This window comes from Populus euphratica, unplaced genomic scaffold, assembly GCF_000495115.2.
Source record: "Populus euphratica unplaced genomic scaffold, PopEup_1.0 scaffold145.1, whole genome shotgun sequence".
NCBI classification, from domain to species: domain Eukaryota; kingdom Viridiplantae; phylum Streptophyta; class Magnoliopsida; order Malpighiales; family Salicaceae; genus Populus; species Populus euphratica.
The window spans coordinates 251810-267574 of NW_011500001.1; the positions used below are offsets into that span (position 1 = coordinate 251810).

Here is a 15765-nt window from a genome sequence, read left to right on the forward strand (position 1 = left end):
AATATGGTATGGACTATGAGGAGACATTTGCCGCGATTGCAAAAATAACTACTATTCCTACTCTTATTGTCGTAGCTTCAATTCGTCAGTGGCATATTTCTCAGCTTGATGTTAAAAATGCCTTCTTGAATGGAGATCTTCAAGAAGAAGTTTATATGGCTTCTCCTCCTGGTATTTCACATGACTCTGGATATGTTTGTAAGTTTAAGAAAGCATTATATGGTCTCAAACAAGCACCTTGTGCTTGGTTTGAGAAATTCTCTGTTAAGATCTCATCTCTTGGATTTGTCTCTAGTTGTCATGGTTATATTTTTTTACTATGTACACTAATGTATGTCATATCATTGTGTGTTTATATATTATTGATATGATTATTACTAGAAATAACAATAATGGTATTTCAGTTTTGAAGACAGAGTTGACTAGATAGTTTAAAATGAAGGATTTTGGTTATTTTTTATATTTTCTATATATTAAGGTAGCTTACTGACGCAACTAAAAGATTGATGTCTTCTCTTAAGTGCAGAAGTGTCGAAATAATAAATAATCCGGCAAGACTAGGGTCGAACCATAGAGAGATTAATTATATAAATTATTATTAAGGTTAACGCAATGTACTCTTTTTCTGATGGTTTGCCTTTGATAGATCCTATTTTATACCGCACTATTGTTGGGAGTTTGGTATATCTTACAATTACTCGTCTAGATATTGCATATGTTGTTCATGTTGTTAGTCAGTTTGTTGCTTCTCCTACTACTGTTCACTGGGCAGTTGTTCTTTGTATTTTACGATATCTTTGAGGTATAATTTTTCAGAGTCTTTTATTTTCATCCACCTCTTCCTTGGAGTTGCGTGCATACTCTGATGCTGATCATGGTAGTGATACCACAGATCACAAATCTGTTACCGGGTTCTGTATCTTTTTAGGTGATTCTCTTATTTCTTGGAAGAGCAAGAAACAATCTATTGTTTCTCAATCATCCACTGAAGCAGAATATCGTGCAATGACATCTATTATGAAAGAGATTGTTTGGTTACGTTGGTTACTTACTGATATGGGAGTTTCCTTTTCTCATCCTACTCCTATATATTGTGACAACCAGAGTTCTATTCAGATTACTCATAACTCGGTTTTTCATGAGCGAACTAAGCATATTGAGATCGATTGTCATCTTACTCGTCATCATCTCAAACATGACACCATTGCTTTGCCTTTTGTTCCTTCTTCCCTGCATATTGCATATTTCTTTACCTAGGTGCATTCCACCTCTCGTTTTTGTTTTCTGGTTGGCAAACTCACGATGCGGCAACTACAAACATCGAGTTTATTAAGGATAAAATAATATTTTTAATTTAATCTATATATATTTTATATGTATTTAGATTAAGGTTAAACATTAATAATACACGGATTATTTAAAATTGTACTCTCCATTTTGTGTTTATTTTATGTTTGATTAATTATTTTAATATTCCTGGAACTAGAAAAAAATTCTTGCTGGAGCTCTTTTCAAGGGCAATCCTTTTTTAATATTCCTGGCACTAGAAAAAAATTCTGCTTGCTGGAGCTCTTTTCAAGGGCAATCCTACGGTTTCTAAGACCCTCTCAAAGCATGAGAGCACTCATCCCCACAGAACACTACCGGGTTCTTTTCGTTCTTTCACCTTCTTTCTCTTCTGTACAAAGTCAAGAAACTTGAAGATTTCTATGCTAATTCTTTGACATCTTAGAGCCCTTTTTATTTCAAAACTCACAGTTTTGATGCTGGAAAAAGGCTCTAGAAACCCTTGATTCTTCTTCTCTGGATACCAGTTTCATAAGGGCTTTTAGAGTCCTGCAAAAGAGGTCCAAACTGTCTTTCAAAATCTTCCTAAATAGTCGTCACCGATAATTACTAGCTTTACCAGGATTACTTCACTAATGATTCTTGTGTTTATCTTAAGATTTTAAATTTTGAAGTCTATATTTGTAACTGCTTGTTTTCCATCATCCATTTGTCAATCAAGGCTCTCGTTTTTTTCTCTGAGTTCGGCGACATAATCAACCTCTTTGACATCAACTGAAAGAGTTCTCTTCTTTAGCAACAACAGGCTCTGTTTTCTTCAAATCCTCTGTTTTCTCGAGTTCTGTTTTCTCAAATTTGTGAGAGAAATGGTGAGGCTTTTCAGTGTTTTCTCATTAAGGAACTTACTGGTGCTGTCTGTAGCTCTTAACGTGAGCTTGATTTTGAGAGTGCTGTACGAGAAAGAGTCTAGAGTCATTAGCGGTCTCTCTCTGGACAACAGTAGAGAGGCATTGAGGACTGATAGCATGCCTAGTGAAGCACATGCTACCGAGAGGGAACATCTGTCTATGCCATCTTCTTCTTCGTCTTCTTCTTCAGTGGATAGCAATGGCAGGGACAGAGTAATCAATCTTGATCAGTAAGTGCTGCAGTTGTTTTCTTTTCTTTTCGTCTCTTTCTTAAAGTGTCATTTACTCCTATTTTGTTGCATAAACAGAACAAAACAAGTTGAGTGCACCTAACCGTTAAAAATTGTTTACTAAAGTGTGCCTAAATAACTCAATTCTTCTGGTATAAGTCAAGCTTCAAGTCTGAATGTTTTTATTTATATGCTGACCTCCCTCCAAATCTGTGGTTGAATTGCATCCCTAAGGCAAGGTCCACCATTAACTTTTTTCTACAGTTGTTGAAGTTTTATTGGTATTCTGGTCTGGAGGGGTAAAACTGAAAACTTGCAGCAGGGGTAGGTTTTTCTTTTCAGTTTAGATGCTGACTCCTTACTGGGATTCCTCTCCTTATTTGCGGTAGGAGCAGAACCACGAGCTATGCTAGGTGAGGTAAGTAAAGTAAATGATGGTGTGATCTGCCAGGGTAGAAAAGGTCAGGTCCTTTTCTCTTCTTTTTTTCTTAGATTCCTTACGGTGCGTGTTAGACAATTAGGGTTACTTTTTCGCATTTCGTGACTGTTTTTTTGTTGTTGTCATCTTTCTGTTCCCAAGTTGAAGGGTGAATATGTAAGCGCAATAATGGTTTTTGTCAAAATCACACCTGTAAAACCCTCCTCCTAACATTCAAGATAAAACTAAAAACTTGTAAATCATTAAAGTAGTTAATTTTACTATCCAGAGATTAAATTATGTCGTGTCAAATTTGACAACCTTGATAGCAACATGGTTGGTGTTGCATATTGAACTCTTTTTACGTGCCTTAGTTGTGGTCTCGTGGACCTGAGTCAGGCTTTATAAATAAATAAATAAATAAATAAAAGGGATTACCGTTGTTATTCTTTCTTATAGCATTGCACAAATTGGAAAAACTCAAGTTGCATGTTAGCACAAGGCACCATAGGGGCCTGGAAGTAGATTCATTTATGTGGGGTTTGTGCACAGTGCACAGGCAGCTTTTCTTTTGGCATCTGGGGAGATCTGAAGAATATATTGTGTGCATGTGTGAGGCTCTGGCCCCTCTGGGGAGGTGTGCATCTGAGAACTTCGGCCGCCTGTATTTTGCATCAGCTTTTAAGGTCCTCTTGAGGCCATGTCGAAAAGCGGGCTTTTCTGGATCCGCCACTGTGGGTCCTTTGTATATATGTACCACTTATAACCGGATCTTTACCTAGAGCATCACAAAGATATGATGTTAGCCATGCATCTACATTATCTAATCATTGATTTCCTCGTCGAGAGGGACCTACATGTGCTTTCCTCTCCATACCAAACCCAACCAAGCTGGAATCCCACTGTAACTTGTAGTTTTCTGTTTAGAAATATGTGAGGTTCTTCGAGCACTTGAGATAATTATTTGGTCAATTCTGGTGACGTTTTTTGAAGGTGGATTTGGATGGTTACAGAATAACTAAATGGATTTGGAAATTCCATGGAATAATTTAACATCTTCAAATTATTGCTGTATTAAATATGTTCTTACGCTGATATAATGATCTGCATGACATCTAAGGTGCTAATTTTATATAGTTGCTTCATGTAGTGGCGATCCGACAATGTATGAGAGATATTGGCAACAAACGGGTGACAAATCCACCATTTTGATTCCTGGTTGGCAATCGATGAGCTACTTCTCTGATGCTGGGAGCCTGTGCTGGTTTTTAGAGCCAGAGTTTGCCAAAGAGATTATTAGACTGCACAAAATAGTTGGCAATGCAGTCACCGAGGACCGCTACATTGTTGTCGGGACGGGTTCGACACAGCTATATCAAGCTGTATTATATGCACTCTCCCCCCTCGATGCCGTGGAGCCCCTTAGTGTTGTATCTGCATCTCCTTACTACTCTGTGAGTATTATTACTTCTCGTGTATTGTTTGATTTAACTTTCTGATATGATATGTAGTTTGTCATTTTCCAAAATTCCTTTTTTCTATTATTTTAATTTAATATTTCAACATGGTGGGTGCATTTATATATAATATGCCTCTCAAATTTCTCTGCATCAACATTAAATTGCTGGTCTTTTCTGATGCGTAGTTTCAGCTCTATTTTTTGGGTTCTTCACCTCTGCTTCTTTTTTATTAAAACCTCATAGCTTTCATATCATGCGTTGCTAGTTTCACACAAATATGCATGTGCTGAGTTTTATGGAACAAGTCAGCTTTTAAACGGTAATCAAATGTTCCGTTTAGTTTCAAATCCGTGCATGAATTCTGAAGTCGATGACCTTCAACTAGGCGCCGAATTTATACAATGCAGTGTAATCTTTATATGCTTTGATGAGTTGTATCTGGTGGACATCGTGCCATGTGTTAGGAATTGCCACCCCACTTTCACTTACTAAAGCTAAAGTTTATTTACTATCATCATTTATGCCATGTTTTATTGTTTTTATCCTATATTTTATTGTTTTTATTTTGTGTTATAATTTATATTGTTTACCATTAATATCTATAAATAAAAATATTATTAAAAAGAAAGATTAAAAGAGAAAGAGTGGTGAGTGTGTAAAGATAGAAGGGCAATGACAATAGTTTTATTGCCATTATAGCAACTGCAAATGTAGCAATAAGAACTGGGAATTGAGTATAGTGAATGTGATTCTTCTCCTCCATGTATTTGTATCGTATCATTTATGTATCTTTAATAATATGAATCTTTCCCGTAGATTTAGACGATTTGCCGAATCATATTAAATATTGTGTCAGTAGCCTTAGCCTCCAATAAGCAACTATCAGAATATCACTGGTTGAAATCCTCAACATTTGGTATCACAGCTTTTGGTTTAAAGTGGTGTTTGATTTTTGCTCCAAAATAAAAGTTGTCAAAATGATGTTTTGACCATACCACCATGTATAGGAGGAAAAGACGAGCACACCGGTGAAAACAGCGTAGAAATCGAACGTCAAACATGGTGCACCTGTAAACACAAGCCAACGAGGTGGCTATCCATGTGCATCGTCGCGTCCCATATGTCTTCTTTTTTTTGGATGGGCTAACTCGACCCGAATACCAAACGACTCGACCTATGTGACTGACTTGGATAAAGATGACATCATCATGATGTAATTATGGCGTTAGCATGCACAGTTGATATGCCATGTCAGCGCCTAATTAGCTGACATGTTAGCACTATGGGACCCACCTGTCATGTCATTAGCCGCGAGTAGAGTTAAGCCGAGTTGAGATTAGCTGACATGTTAGCACTATAGGACCCACCTGTCATGTCATTAGCCGCGAGTAGAGTTAAGCCGAGTTGAGCTGAGCCGAATTGGAGCTGAGCTGAGTTAGAGCTAAGTCGCGAGCTGAGGGATAAGATACAGTGTGGCTGATCCTATATGTAATTTGAGTTGGAGCTAAGTCGCGAGCTGAGGGATAGGATACAGTGTGGCTGATCCTATATGTAATTGGATTTGAGATTGAATCTGGGCCGCTCATCAGGCTAGAGTTATTTTGATCTAATTTTCGCTATCTGAAATGCGATTTAGATGATTTCAAACTTGTTTCCAACTAATTTATTATTTTGATCTAATTTTTGCTATCTGAAATGCGATTTAGTTGATTTCAAACTCGTTTCCAATTAATTTGATCGTTCTGAATGCAATGGTATGGTCTGATCGTTAAGATTTGGGCCAAAAATAGTGGTGGTGGTGATTTATTAAAAAGAGATTGTCCCATCAAGAGGCATCTGAAGGTTATCATGGTGGTCGTTAGAGATGGAAAAGAAGAAAGTGAATATATTTACCCAATTACATATGTTGAATTGCTAAGTGGGGAAATTTTAATTGCCTTTAGGGAAAATGAAATTGGAACACTCTGGACACCCAATCATGTGAACGATTTGAGGTGGAGGGTAGAAATTGATGAAAATCAATCTTGATTAATCTAAGCACTGGTTGTCTCGCCAAATGTTGAGAAATCAGGTATAAAACCAGGATACCCCATATCATTTTCGAAGAAAAGTCGCAATAAAACTAGCAAATGGTTGTATATATGGAAAAACAGTATGATGGATAAATATGGCCTAAGTTCTGTCTAGGAGATTGAGTTTTAAGTGGGACCGGTGTGACCCCTTCAATTTTTCTTGGGAACTTACTTAGTTGAAGGATTATCCATGCTATACTATTTTCGTATATGCAACAATTTGTAATGAAACTGTTGAAGACTAGCAGGATGACGACATAAACGAAACAATTGAGTTTCGTATGATGAAGGATATGATAGAGTGGTGATTTCTTCAAAGAAGTTAGATTCGGTGACAGATTTCTCAAGGGGAGAATTAATGAAGACCTTAATAATAGAAGAAAAATACAACAAGATGATAAAGATTGACATCTTATTTTGACTTGGATAGGTGTTCTGAGAGGATGAGCTGTTGTCAACCATAAAAGCAAAGAATAGGGAGAAATCTGGAGAATAAATATTGCACGAGGGCACATAGAGATTATGCAGGAGTACCCGTAGGATCTAACGAGGTACTGTAATGAGACAATAGGTGGAAGGAGAAGAAGAGTTTCTAGATGACGATTAGAGTAGAAACACTATATGAAAAGTTGTACAACAATAAGTCTCTTGTGCTCTAACAATAAGTCTCTTGTGCTCTTGATGAAGATAATGTGTGATGACCTTTCCAATGTATGCAAGAATGAAAAGAGAGCTGTTGTTGAGGCACCTAATTGAGGGGGGTGTAAACACTTGTAATAAAAGGCAACCACCTATGAAAGGCGAAGATACCAAAAGATAGATAGTGTGGATGGAGCTATCAAGCAGAAAGGTGTAGAAGCTCCAAATATAAAAACTGAGATGGAGGATTGTAAGGAGCGTACTGTAACTCGTTCTATGTGATCAATGATAGTAATCTCTTTCAAGTCTATATAGTGGTAGAAAATCTTGGAGCCATTAGAGTCATTCTTGATGAAAGAGGATGGGACCGTCACATGACGACTAGTAGAGACATCTTAGACAAAATGTGTGTAGTCCACAATATAAGCCCAAATTCAGATCGCTGTATGACGATGAACGGAGACACCTTAGACAAAAGGTGTCCACTGTATGACGACGAGCGGAGACACCTTAGACAAAAGGTGTGTGGACCACAAGAGGTGTCATAACCCAAATTAAAACATAATTATTTAAAAGTGTAAAATTTTATACTGTGTAATTTTTTATCCTAAAATATTCAACAGAGTTTCTCTTATAACGGGACCATACCAAGTTATCGACATCTTCACTCTTGACACAACTCATATCATAATCATGGTCCAATAATCTTGGACCTCTTTCCCGAACAACGAATCACATAAAAAAACAGCTATTGTCCAATAATCAAGACGCAATCAACAATAAAATAAATAAACATAAATTAAATTAAACAATTTTAAGGTTTATTTAACTTACATAATAATAAAAAAAAATTAAAAACTTAGATTATGAATGTAATACCCCTATTATTTTATCATTCCAACATTTCTAATCATATGAACAACCATGATAGAATATAAATATTTAATTTAACATAAAGATATTTTTAAGTATGATATACATATTAATTACATATAAAAGTTCTGTTCTACAAATATAAAGGTGCATTCAAACTCTTTTACATCATTTCTAATTCTCAAATAAATATTGATCAAAATAAATACACAAAAAGTAGCATTTATTCAAGCAGGATCTATTCTACTACTGTGAGGGTCCTAAAAATAAGATTAATATTTTATCAATATAATTATCAATAAATGCAATGTATCATTTTACTACACCTATATAAATATTTCTTTTCTATATACTTTATTATGATCATTAATATCTTATATCTCCATATTCATTCTATTAAATTTCAATCTTAGTTGTTTCACGGGGTAGTACTCCCTCATTAGGGACACTAATTTATTCACTTAAGTACTAGTACTAATTCATTCGCTCAATTATTGGTACTACTTTATCCGCCTAATTACCAGGGATTAGTTCACTCACTTAATTACTGAGCATTAATTCATTCGCCCAAATACCAATACTAACTCATTCGTTAAATTATCGGGCATTGATTCACTCGTTCAATTACTTGTACTAATTTATATGCCTAATTACCAGACATTAATTCATTCACTCAATTACAGGGCATTAATTCATTTGCTCAATTACTGATATTAATTTATTCATCCAATTACCGGGCATTAATTCATTCATTAACATCAAACATAAATTACAGAATTTCTAATTAAAATGAACACAAGTTTTTGAATTAATCTTTCTATAAAAATTTAAGATGTCGAATATCTATTTGCTGGCGATGCTGGACTAGTAACTCCCTGTTGTTGTCTAGAGCCTCCAACCTCTCTTGTTTCATGTGAAAAATCTTATAATTTTAATATTTCATCACCTAATAATTTTTTTAAAACTTCTTCGTATAATAAGATTTTCAATCAATATAATTTTAACATCCGAAACTATTATGATTATTCTAACATAGTTTCATGTTCTGTAATAATTTCATAAATAATTCATGCAATGCTACATCCACTTAAACTTTTAATTCACCACAATTATAAGAGAATTTTATATCACTATAAAACTTTTCCTAACAATCAAAGGAAATTTAAGTCCTTTATATCTAATTTAACACATCATTTTATTTTATTTTCTTACTATTTAAATATAATTTATTAATTTCTTCAAGCTTGAAATTTTATTTCTTATATTTTCCAAGGCTAAATTCACATGTCTAAGAATTCCATAATCACACATAACAATAACTAAGCATCCATGTATGAAATTTTACTATTTAATACAATAAAATCATATTTACTTATAATATAACAAGGAATCAATAGCAAACCCAAGGTGGAAATCATTTTTTTACCCCCTTCTTCTTCTTTTTTTTTACACATTCTTCAATCTTCAAATATTCAATTATTATAACTAAATATAATTTGTTTGTCATTAATTCAACAACCTAATCATAAAAAAATAACCATCCTTGGTCGAAATTCACATTACTAAAAGGAGGAAATTTTTATTTTTTTTAAATTAACCTAATTAATGACAAGCCTAAACATTTATTCCCTCAGTAAACATGTAATTAATATAAATCCATGCATTCAAATCATCACAACATCAAGAACCCACCTTCATATAATACTAATTCTACTCAATCCAATGACAAACATGAAAAACAATACAATAAATCATCATGGAGAGTTTTCTTACCTTTAAGGAATGAAGAATTAAAAACCAAAACAAGTTGAATTAAGTTGTTCCTTTACACTTTCCTCTAAGCTCAATGTTTTTTTTCTTTCTCTGAAAGCACTCTTAAAATCTTCAAACTCTTTGTAGCCTCCTTAATGCATCAAACTCTCTCTTTAATTACTTAACACTCTTTCTATCTTACACTTTGTTCTAGATTTTTCAAGCAATTTCCATGAAAAAATGACGCAAGCCTTCCTTTTTTCATTTTTCTTCTCTTGGCTGGCTGCACATTCCTTTTTTTTTTAATTGCTGACAACTTGTAAAAGGATTATTTTGGGCAAAGTCTCAATTTAATCCCTAAAGAATTTATAGACACTCATTTGTGTTATTTGTTCTTTTATCTAAAAAAAATTCTTATCATATTTCAAAAATTTTGAAATTTTAACCTAGGTTAAAATAATATTTTATAAGACTCCATGCAAAATTTCAACTTAATTTGATGACCAGATTGAAAGTTATGTGATATAATGTAAAATTAGTTAGTTTGTAATTTTTCGTCAAAATTTAGATTTTTATATTTCATACTTGCACAAGTCATATCAATTGATTTACTCAATTCTTGAGATATTTTTTTCATATATTTATTTATTTATTTATTTTTATTAGGGTTTATAATAGGAGCCCAGATCAGAACGCTCTAAAGCCAATGTGATGGCTATATATGAGTGAACAGGTGTATAGTCAATGAAGTGACTATGATGAGTATGAAGATAAATGCAGGATTGACTTTCATGGATATTGCTCCCATGTTAAATATCATTAAGCTAGAAGACATTTGCTTTGGACAATAAGTGGATGACTTGTGGAGCATTAACACGCGACTGCTATGTAGAAGTATAAAGCATGCGTAGGTTCCCGGAATAAGTTGACTCTTGTCAAGGTGTTGAGCTCGATAATGTCATTATAATACTCAGAGTATGGAGATAAATATGGATCAATCTTTGATGGGTTGCCTTCATGGTTAAAGGTGGAGAGCTATCTAAACTCTTAGGACTAAGAGCAAGAGACTTACGGAGAAATAAGACGTGGTTTCTAAGATGGAACAAAGATCAGATGTAACTCTTAGATGAGTAGACTATTGGAAGAGTGTTGAGCTCGTGATCATATTCAAATACTTAGTTAATTACTGTTGTACTTGAAAATAAAAATTTCCATTTGCGGTGGTATTATAAGTGTAAGGCTTGAAAAAATCACTCTAGACCGAGCATGGTTGATTCGTTTGAAGGAGAATGTTATGTCCAAGAGACAAACGTTAATACTCTTCAGATGTGATATGAGAGATCATTTGATTGAAGTGATCCTTTGGTGTGAGCAAGGGTGTGCTTTGATGACTCTAATGATTGAAAGGTTTGGCAAGTACTTGTAAACTTGGTCGAAGATGCTCTTAGAATGGTAAGCTTAAAAAGCTGCAGGATGCAAGTTTCTGTTGAAAAAACAAGAGGATAATTACCAACACAAATGACAAAGGGGGTGATTGTTAGGAATTGTCATTTTGTGACAAACCCATTTCCACTTAATGGAAGCTTATTTAGTGCCACCATTTGTGCTATATTTCATGGTTTTTGTCCTTCCATTTTGTGTCATAATTTATGGTCCCTTGTTTGCAATTGATGCCTATAGTTAAAGGCATTATTAGAGAGCAAAGGTTGAGAGAGAGAGAGTGGTAAGTATGTGAAAGAGAGGAGGGCAATAACAGTAGCTTTGTTGGCATTACAGTAACTGCAAGTGTAACAATAAAAGCTGAGAGTTGAATAGAGTGAATGTGTTTCTCTTCTTCCATGTATTTATATTGTATTCTTTATTTATTTATAATAATATGAATCTTTTTTGTAGATATAAATAATTTATCAAACCACGTTAAATATTATATCAGTATACTTAACCTTTAATTTTCAATAAATGACTATCAAAATATTATCAATTAGAATCCAAACACCATGTTCTATTGAAGATAGTATCCTACGTTGTAAAACAATAAATAATCATAATTGAAATCACGTTCCTCGTAATTGTCAAGATCCGTCTTCCACGCACGATTTCCCTCCAAACGATTTCAGCTCAATGCAGCAGAACCTCTGTCTCTCCATCCTATTATAGCTTTTATTTAACCATTTTCTTTTTAATCCCTTTGCTCTCTATGCAAGGACTTCATTGAATGCCAAAGTAGAAGGTTCTTCATTTGATATAAAAACAAATTTCTGTCTTCCGTTTTATTGATTCTTTAATTGTGAAGAAATTTAGCAAGAATTAATTGTCTGCTAACAACAATTTTAGCATCCAACCTTTGATGATTATTATGCGTTAGTCTAACTTTCATCTTGATATTTTTTTACAGTCTTATCCATTAATCACTGACTGCCTGAAGTCAGGGCTTTATAAATGGGCTGGTGATGCACAGAGTTTCAATAAAGAAGGACCGTATATCGAACTCGTTACCTCCCCTAATAATCCAGATGGGTATGTCAGGCAGTCTGTTGTCAACAAAAGTGGAGGCATCTTGGTTCATGATCTTGCATATTATTGGCCACAATACTCGCCAATAGCTGCCGCCGCCGATCATGATATTATGCTCTTCACTGTGTCGAAAAGCACAGGACATGCTGGGATGCGCGTTGGGTAAGCCTAACTAAGATTCGGACAAACATTGTAACTAGCTGATTAAGCACGTATTTCAAATTCTTTTCTTCAACTTCCTTCAGATGGGCTCTTGTCAAGGATGAAGAAGTAGCCAAAAAGATGGTGAAATATGTAGAGCTTAACACGATCGGCGTGTCAAAGGATTCGCAGCTTCGAGCAGCTAAAGTGCTGCAAGTAGTGACTGATGGCTGCAAATATCCTACCAGCGAAGAAGGGTCCCTCTTTGACTTTGCTGCCCACCTCATGGAAGAGAGGTGGAAGTTATTAAGGGCCGCGGTCAGGCAAAGTGGTCTCTTCACTTTGCCAGAGTTCCCCCCTGGATCGTGCAGGTTTCTCAACATCTCCTTCGCTCCTCGACCAGGTAAACATGGCTTATATTTTAGATCGTTAATAATCATAGCAGTTACACTATTCATGAATTTTTCTTTTCTTCTACGAAAATGAGTTTTACACTTACATAATATGCATGGTCTTCTGCACAGCTTTTGCATGGTTGAAGTGCGAAGCACCCATAGAAGACTGCGAAGCCTTTCTCCGATCTAACAACATCTTAACAAGAAGCGGTATTCATTTTGGCGTTGGACCACAATATGTTAGGATAAGCATGCTAGATCGAGATGAAAACTATGATGTATTTGTAGATAGATTGTCCACCATCCACCTGCGACAATCCATGCAAGGTAGATGAGACGGCGGAATAGCATGGGCCAAAAAAGTCCATGTCTGTAAAAGACGTAAAAAGAAGGGGGCAAATGAAAGCACTTCATGTTTTATGCATCTGCCAATCAAGAAATTGGTCACATATCACTCCATATTTTTTCCTTTTCACACGGACGAATCCATGCATGACAAAATAAAATACGAAGATCTATAGACAAAACTGGGAAACAACTCAAATCTGCAAAGCTCCTACTCTCTTGTTTCTGGCAAGAGGAAAACTGCTATTCCATATGAGCAAAACAAAGAAAAGTCTTAGTTAAATCGAGAATCTTTTTTGTCTGCAATTCCTGGACCTTCTAAAATAAGTAGGCATATATAGATTTTCTTTGAGCCCTCTTTCTTTCTTCAATAATTATTTTGTCCCAAATAATCAAATATAAGTATTAGTTACTGCATGCTTGATCAAATTAAGGGTTTTTTTGCTCTCTTTTTTTTCTCATTCATAGAATTTGTAAGTTAAACATAAATCCTATTATTGTTTAAAATATCAGATATGATAAGAGACATCAGACAATTTCTTTTTGTAACATCATTAAATTTTAATTGTAAAGATTTTCCCTTATCGTAATTTATATGTGAGTTGTAAGCATATGAAATAATCTCTCAACCATCAATTTTGGAATCTAAAAGTTACAATTTAACAAACATGATACATCATATCAACACTAACCTGAGAAAGATCAATCCATTTTGAGAATAACCATTCAAATTTAAGTTTCTCATTATAAATATTTTATTCTACATTTATGAGTTTTGCTTAGAGTTAGATTCTGTAAGGATATCAGTACTGAACTGCAACAATTTCAAGATGGAATCATAATTACGAATCTTCACCATAATAGTTGCAGAATAGATCTTTTGCTTAATATATGCTGTGTATCATATTATTTTTTTTTAAATTATAAAAAAATATAAATATTATTAACATGTTTATAACAAAAAATAATAATAAAACCTAATTATTAATTAATTAAATTCAAGACTCGAATGATAAGAACCATATTACTATATAAACAATAATAATAATACGAAATAGAATGCTTATACAAAAAAGAAAAAGAAAAACATAAAGAAAACATTTAAGAACTTAATCTCGGAGAAAAAATGAAAATACATAATTTACAATAAAGAATACGTATCTTAAGATTTATATCATTCCATACTCATAATATTCTGAGTATTTATAGATGATTTGGGGCGATATCTTCAAGATAAGAGGTAAAATATGAATGCATTTAAATTTGTAAGAACAAAGTATCTATAAATGAAGTTTTTACAGAACATGATGGATAGATTAAAGTATCTCTAATGAAAGATAGCGTTCACGTATAATTTTCAAAATTTGTCAAGCAAATTTAATTTTGAATTGTATAGTGTGAAATGACATGGCAGATTTAAGCTTTCATATAGTTGAAATAAATTCACCTATGAAAATGGAAAAAACAAACTCTGGAAAGAAGAGAGTTGCAAACCTGATTTATTTATAAGATAAAAAACGAGTTTTCCAAAATGCAACCCAGTGCTTTGAAAAAAGCACTTGCAGCAAAAAACGAGGCCATGATCTTTCATGACTCTAGGATTTATTTAATATTTATGAGTCTATTATTTATGTTGATAAGCTCAAGTTGGAAGGTTAAATAATTGATGACAGCGGGGATCAACCGGCTCAAGTTGTTGTGATGATGTATCATTTATGTTAGGTTAAAAGCTTCCTAGCTCTTAACCAATGAAAGAAGGCACAAATTAAGGATAGATTAGGTAATGACTTTATTTATTAGATATTATTAATTTAAGTTTTATAAATTTTAGAATTATTAAAAGTTTATATAATTATTTATTTTATATATTCATAAAATTAGTTGAGATACTTGTAAGCTGGCTTAAACAACCACATTAATCTAAAAAACAAATTATTTTTTTATAAAACCAAATCTATATTTCCAAACTTTTTTTAAAGGTTGGGTATAAATATTTAAGCCCATAAAAAAAGGTTGAGCTCGAGCTCAAACTTGAGTTTAGATGCTAAATATGTCCAATATTTCTAATGAACTCGAGCGCTAACCCGAATTCAGGTATTGGGCATGCCCAATACCTCTAACCGGCTCGGGCACCAACTTGAGTCTAGGTGTGGGCATGCCCAACTTTTTTTGTTGGGCTCAGGTGCTTGACATCCCCAATATTCTTTTGCGGGTTTGGGTATACAATTCTAGCTCAATTTTTAAAAGATGTGTCTTAATCCTTCTTTTAAATCTAAAAATATGTATCGAGTCTTTTTTTTATTTATTAATATTTATATATAAAATATATTTTTTATTAATACATGTATAATAAATATTTTTTTATTAATGTTTGTGTAAGAGATATTTTGCTTCTTGTAAATATTATTATGATAAAATTATTTTTTAACCCCTTTACTTAAAAAAAAATAAGATCTAAGAGCTATAAATATTTTTTAAATTATAAGGTAAAAGATTAGTTTTTTTTTAACATTAAAAAGATATAAATTGAATACAAAACAACTAAAATTTTAGAATTAAAATTTCTTTAAATGTATTTATCACTCAGTTTCTCCACTAAGTTGCTAATTTTACCAAAAGAAAGTTCTTAAACATTCTGAGAGCGAATTTTTTTTTACAACAATTCAAAAGCGTTCATCAAGAAAGTTTACTTTCATTCTAGAGAAAAAAACTATTTACAAAGACACTTTAC

At 33.5% G+C, this 15765-nt stretch overlaps 1 protein-coding gene across 1 annotated transcript; it reads left to right on the forward strand.

The window, feature by feature from the left end:
• The first annotated feature begins 1539 nt into the window (after window positions 1-1539).
• LOC105140872 (tryptophan aminotransferase-related protein 2-like) lies at window positions 1540-13110 on the forward strand. The gene is made up of 5 exons (XM_011047905.1): window positions 1540-2425; window positions 3994-4297; window positions 12035-12315; window positions 12399-12697; window positions 12819-13110. The coding sequence occupies exons 1-5, from the start codon at window positions 2154-2156 to the stop codon at window positions 13022-13024; spliced, it is 1362 nt and encodes a 453-aa protein (XP_011046207.1). The 5' UTR covers window positions 1540-2153; the 3' UTR covers window positions 13025-13110.
• Window positions 13111-15765: the final 2655 nt, after the last annotated feature.

Coding starts and splice junctions, on each gene's coding strand:
- LOC105140872 (XM_011047905.1), top strand. CDS start 2,154: ATGGTGAGGCTTTTCAGTGTTTTCTCATTAAGGAACTTACTGGTGCTG. Junction 4,298..12,034: donor CTGCATCTCCTTACTACTCT/GTGAGTATTATT, acceptor ATTTTTTTACAG/TCTTATCCATTAATCACTGA. Junction 12,698..12,818: donor CTCCTTCGCTCCTCGACCAG/GTAAACATGGCT, acceptor TCTTCTGCACAG/CTTTTGCATGGTTGAAGTGC.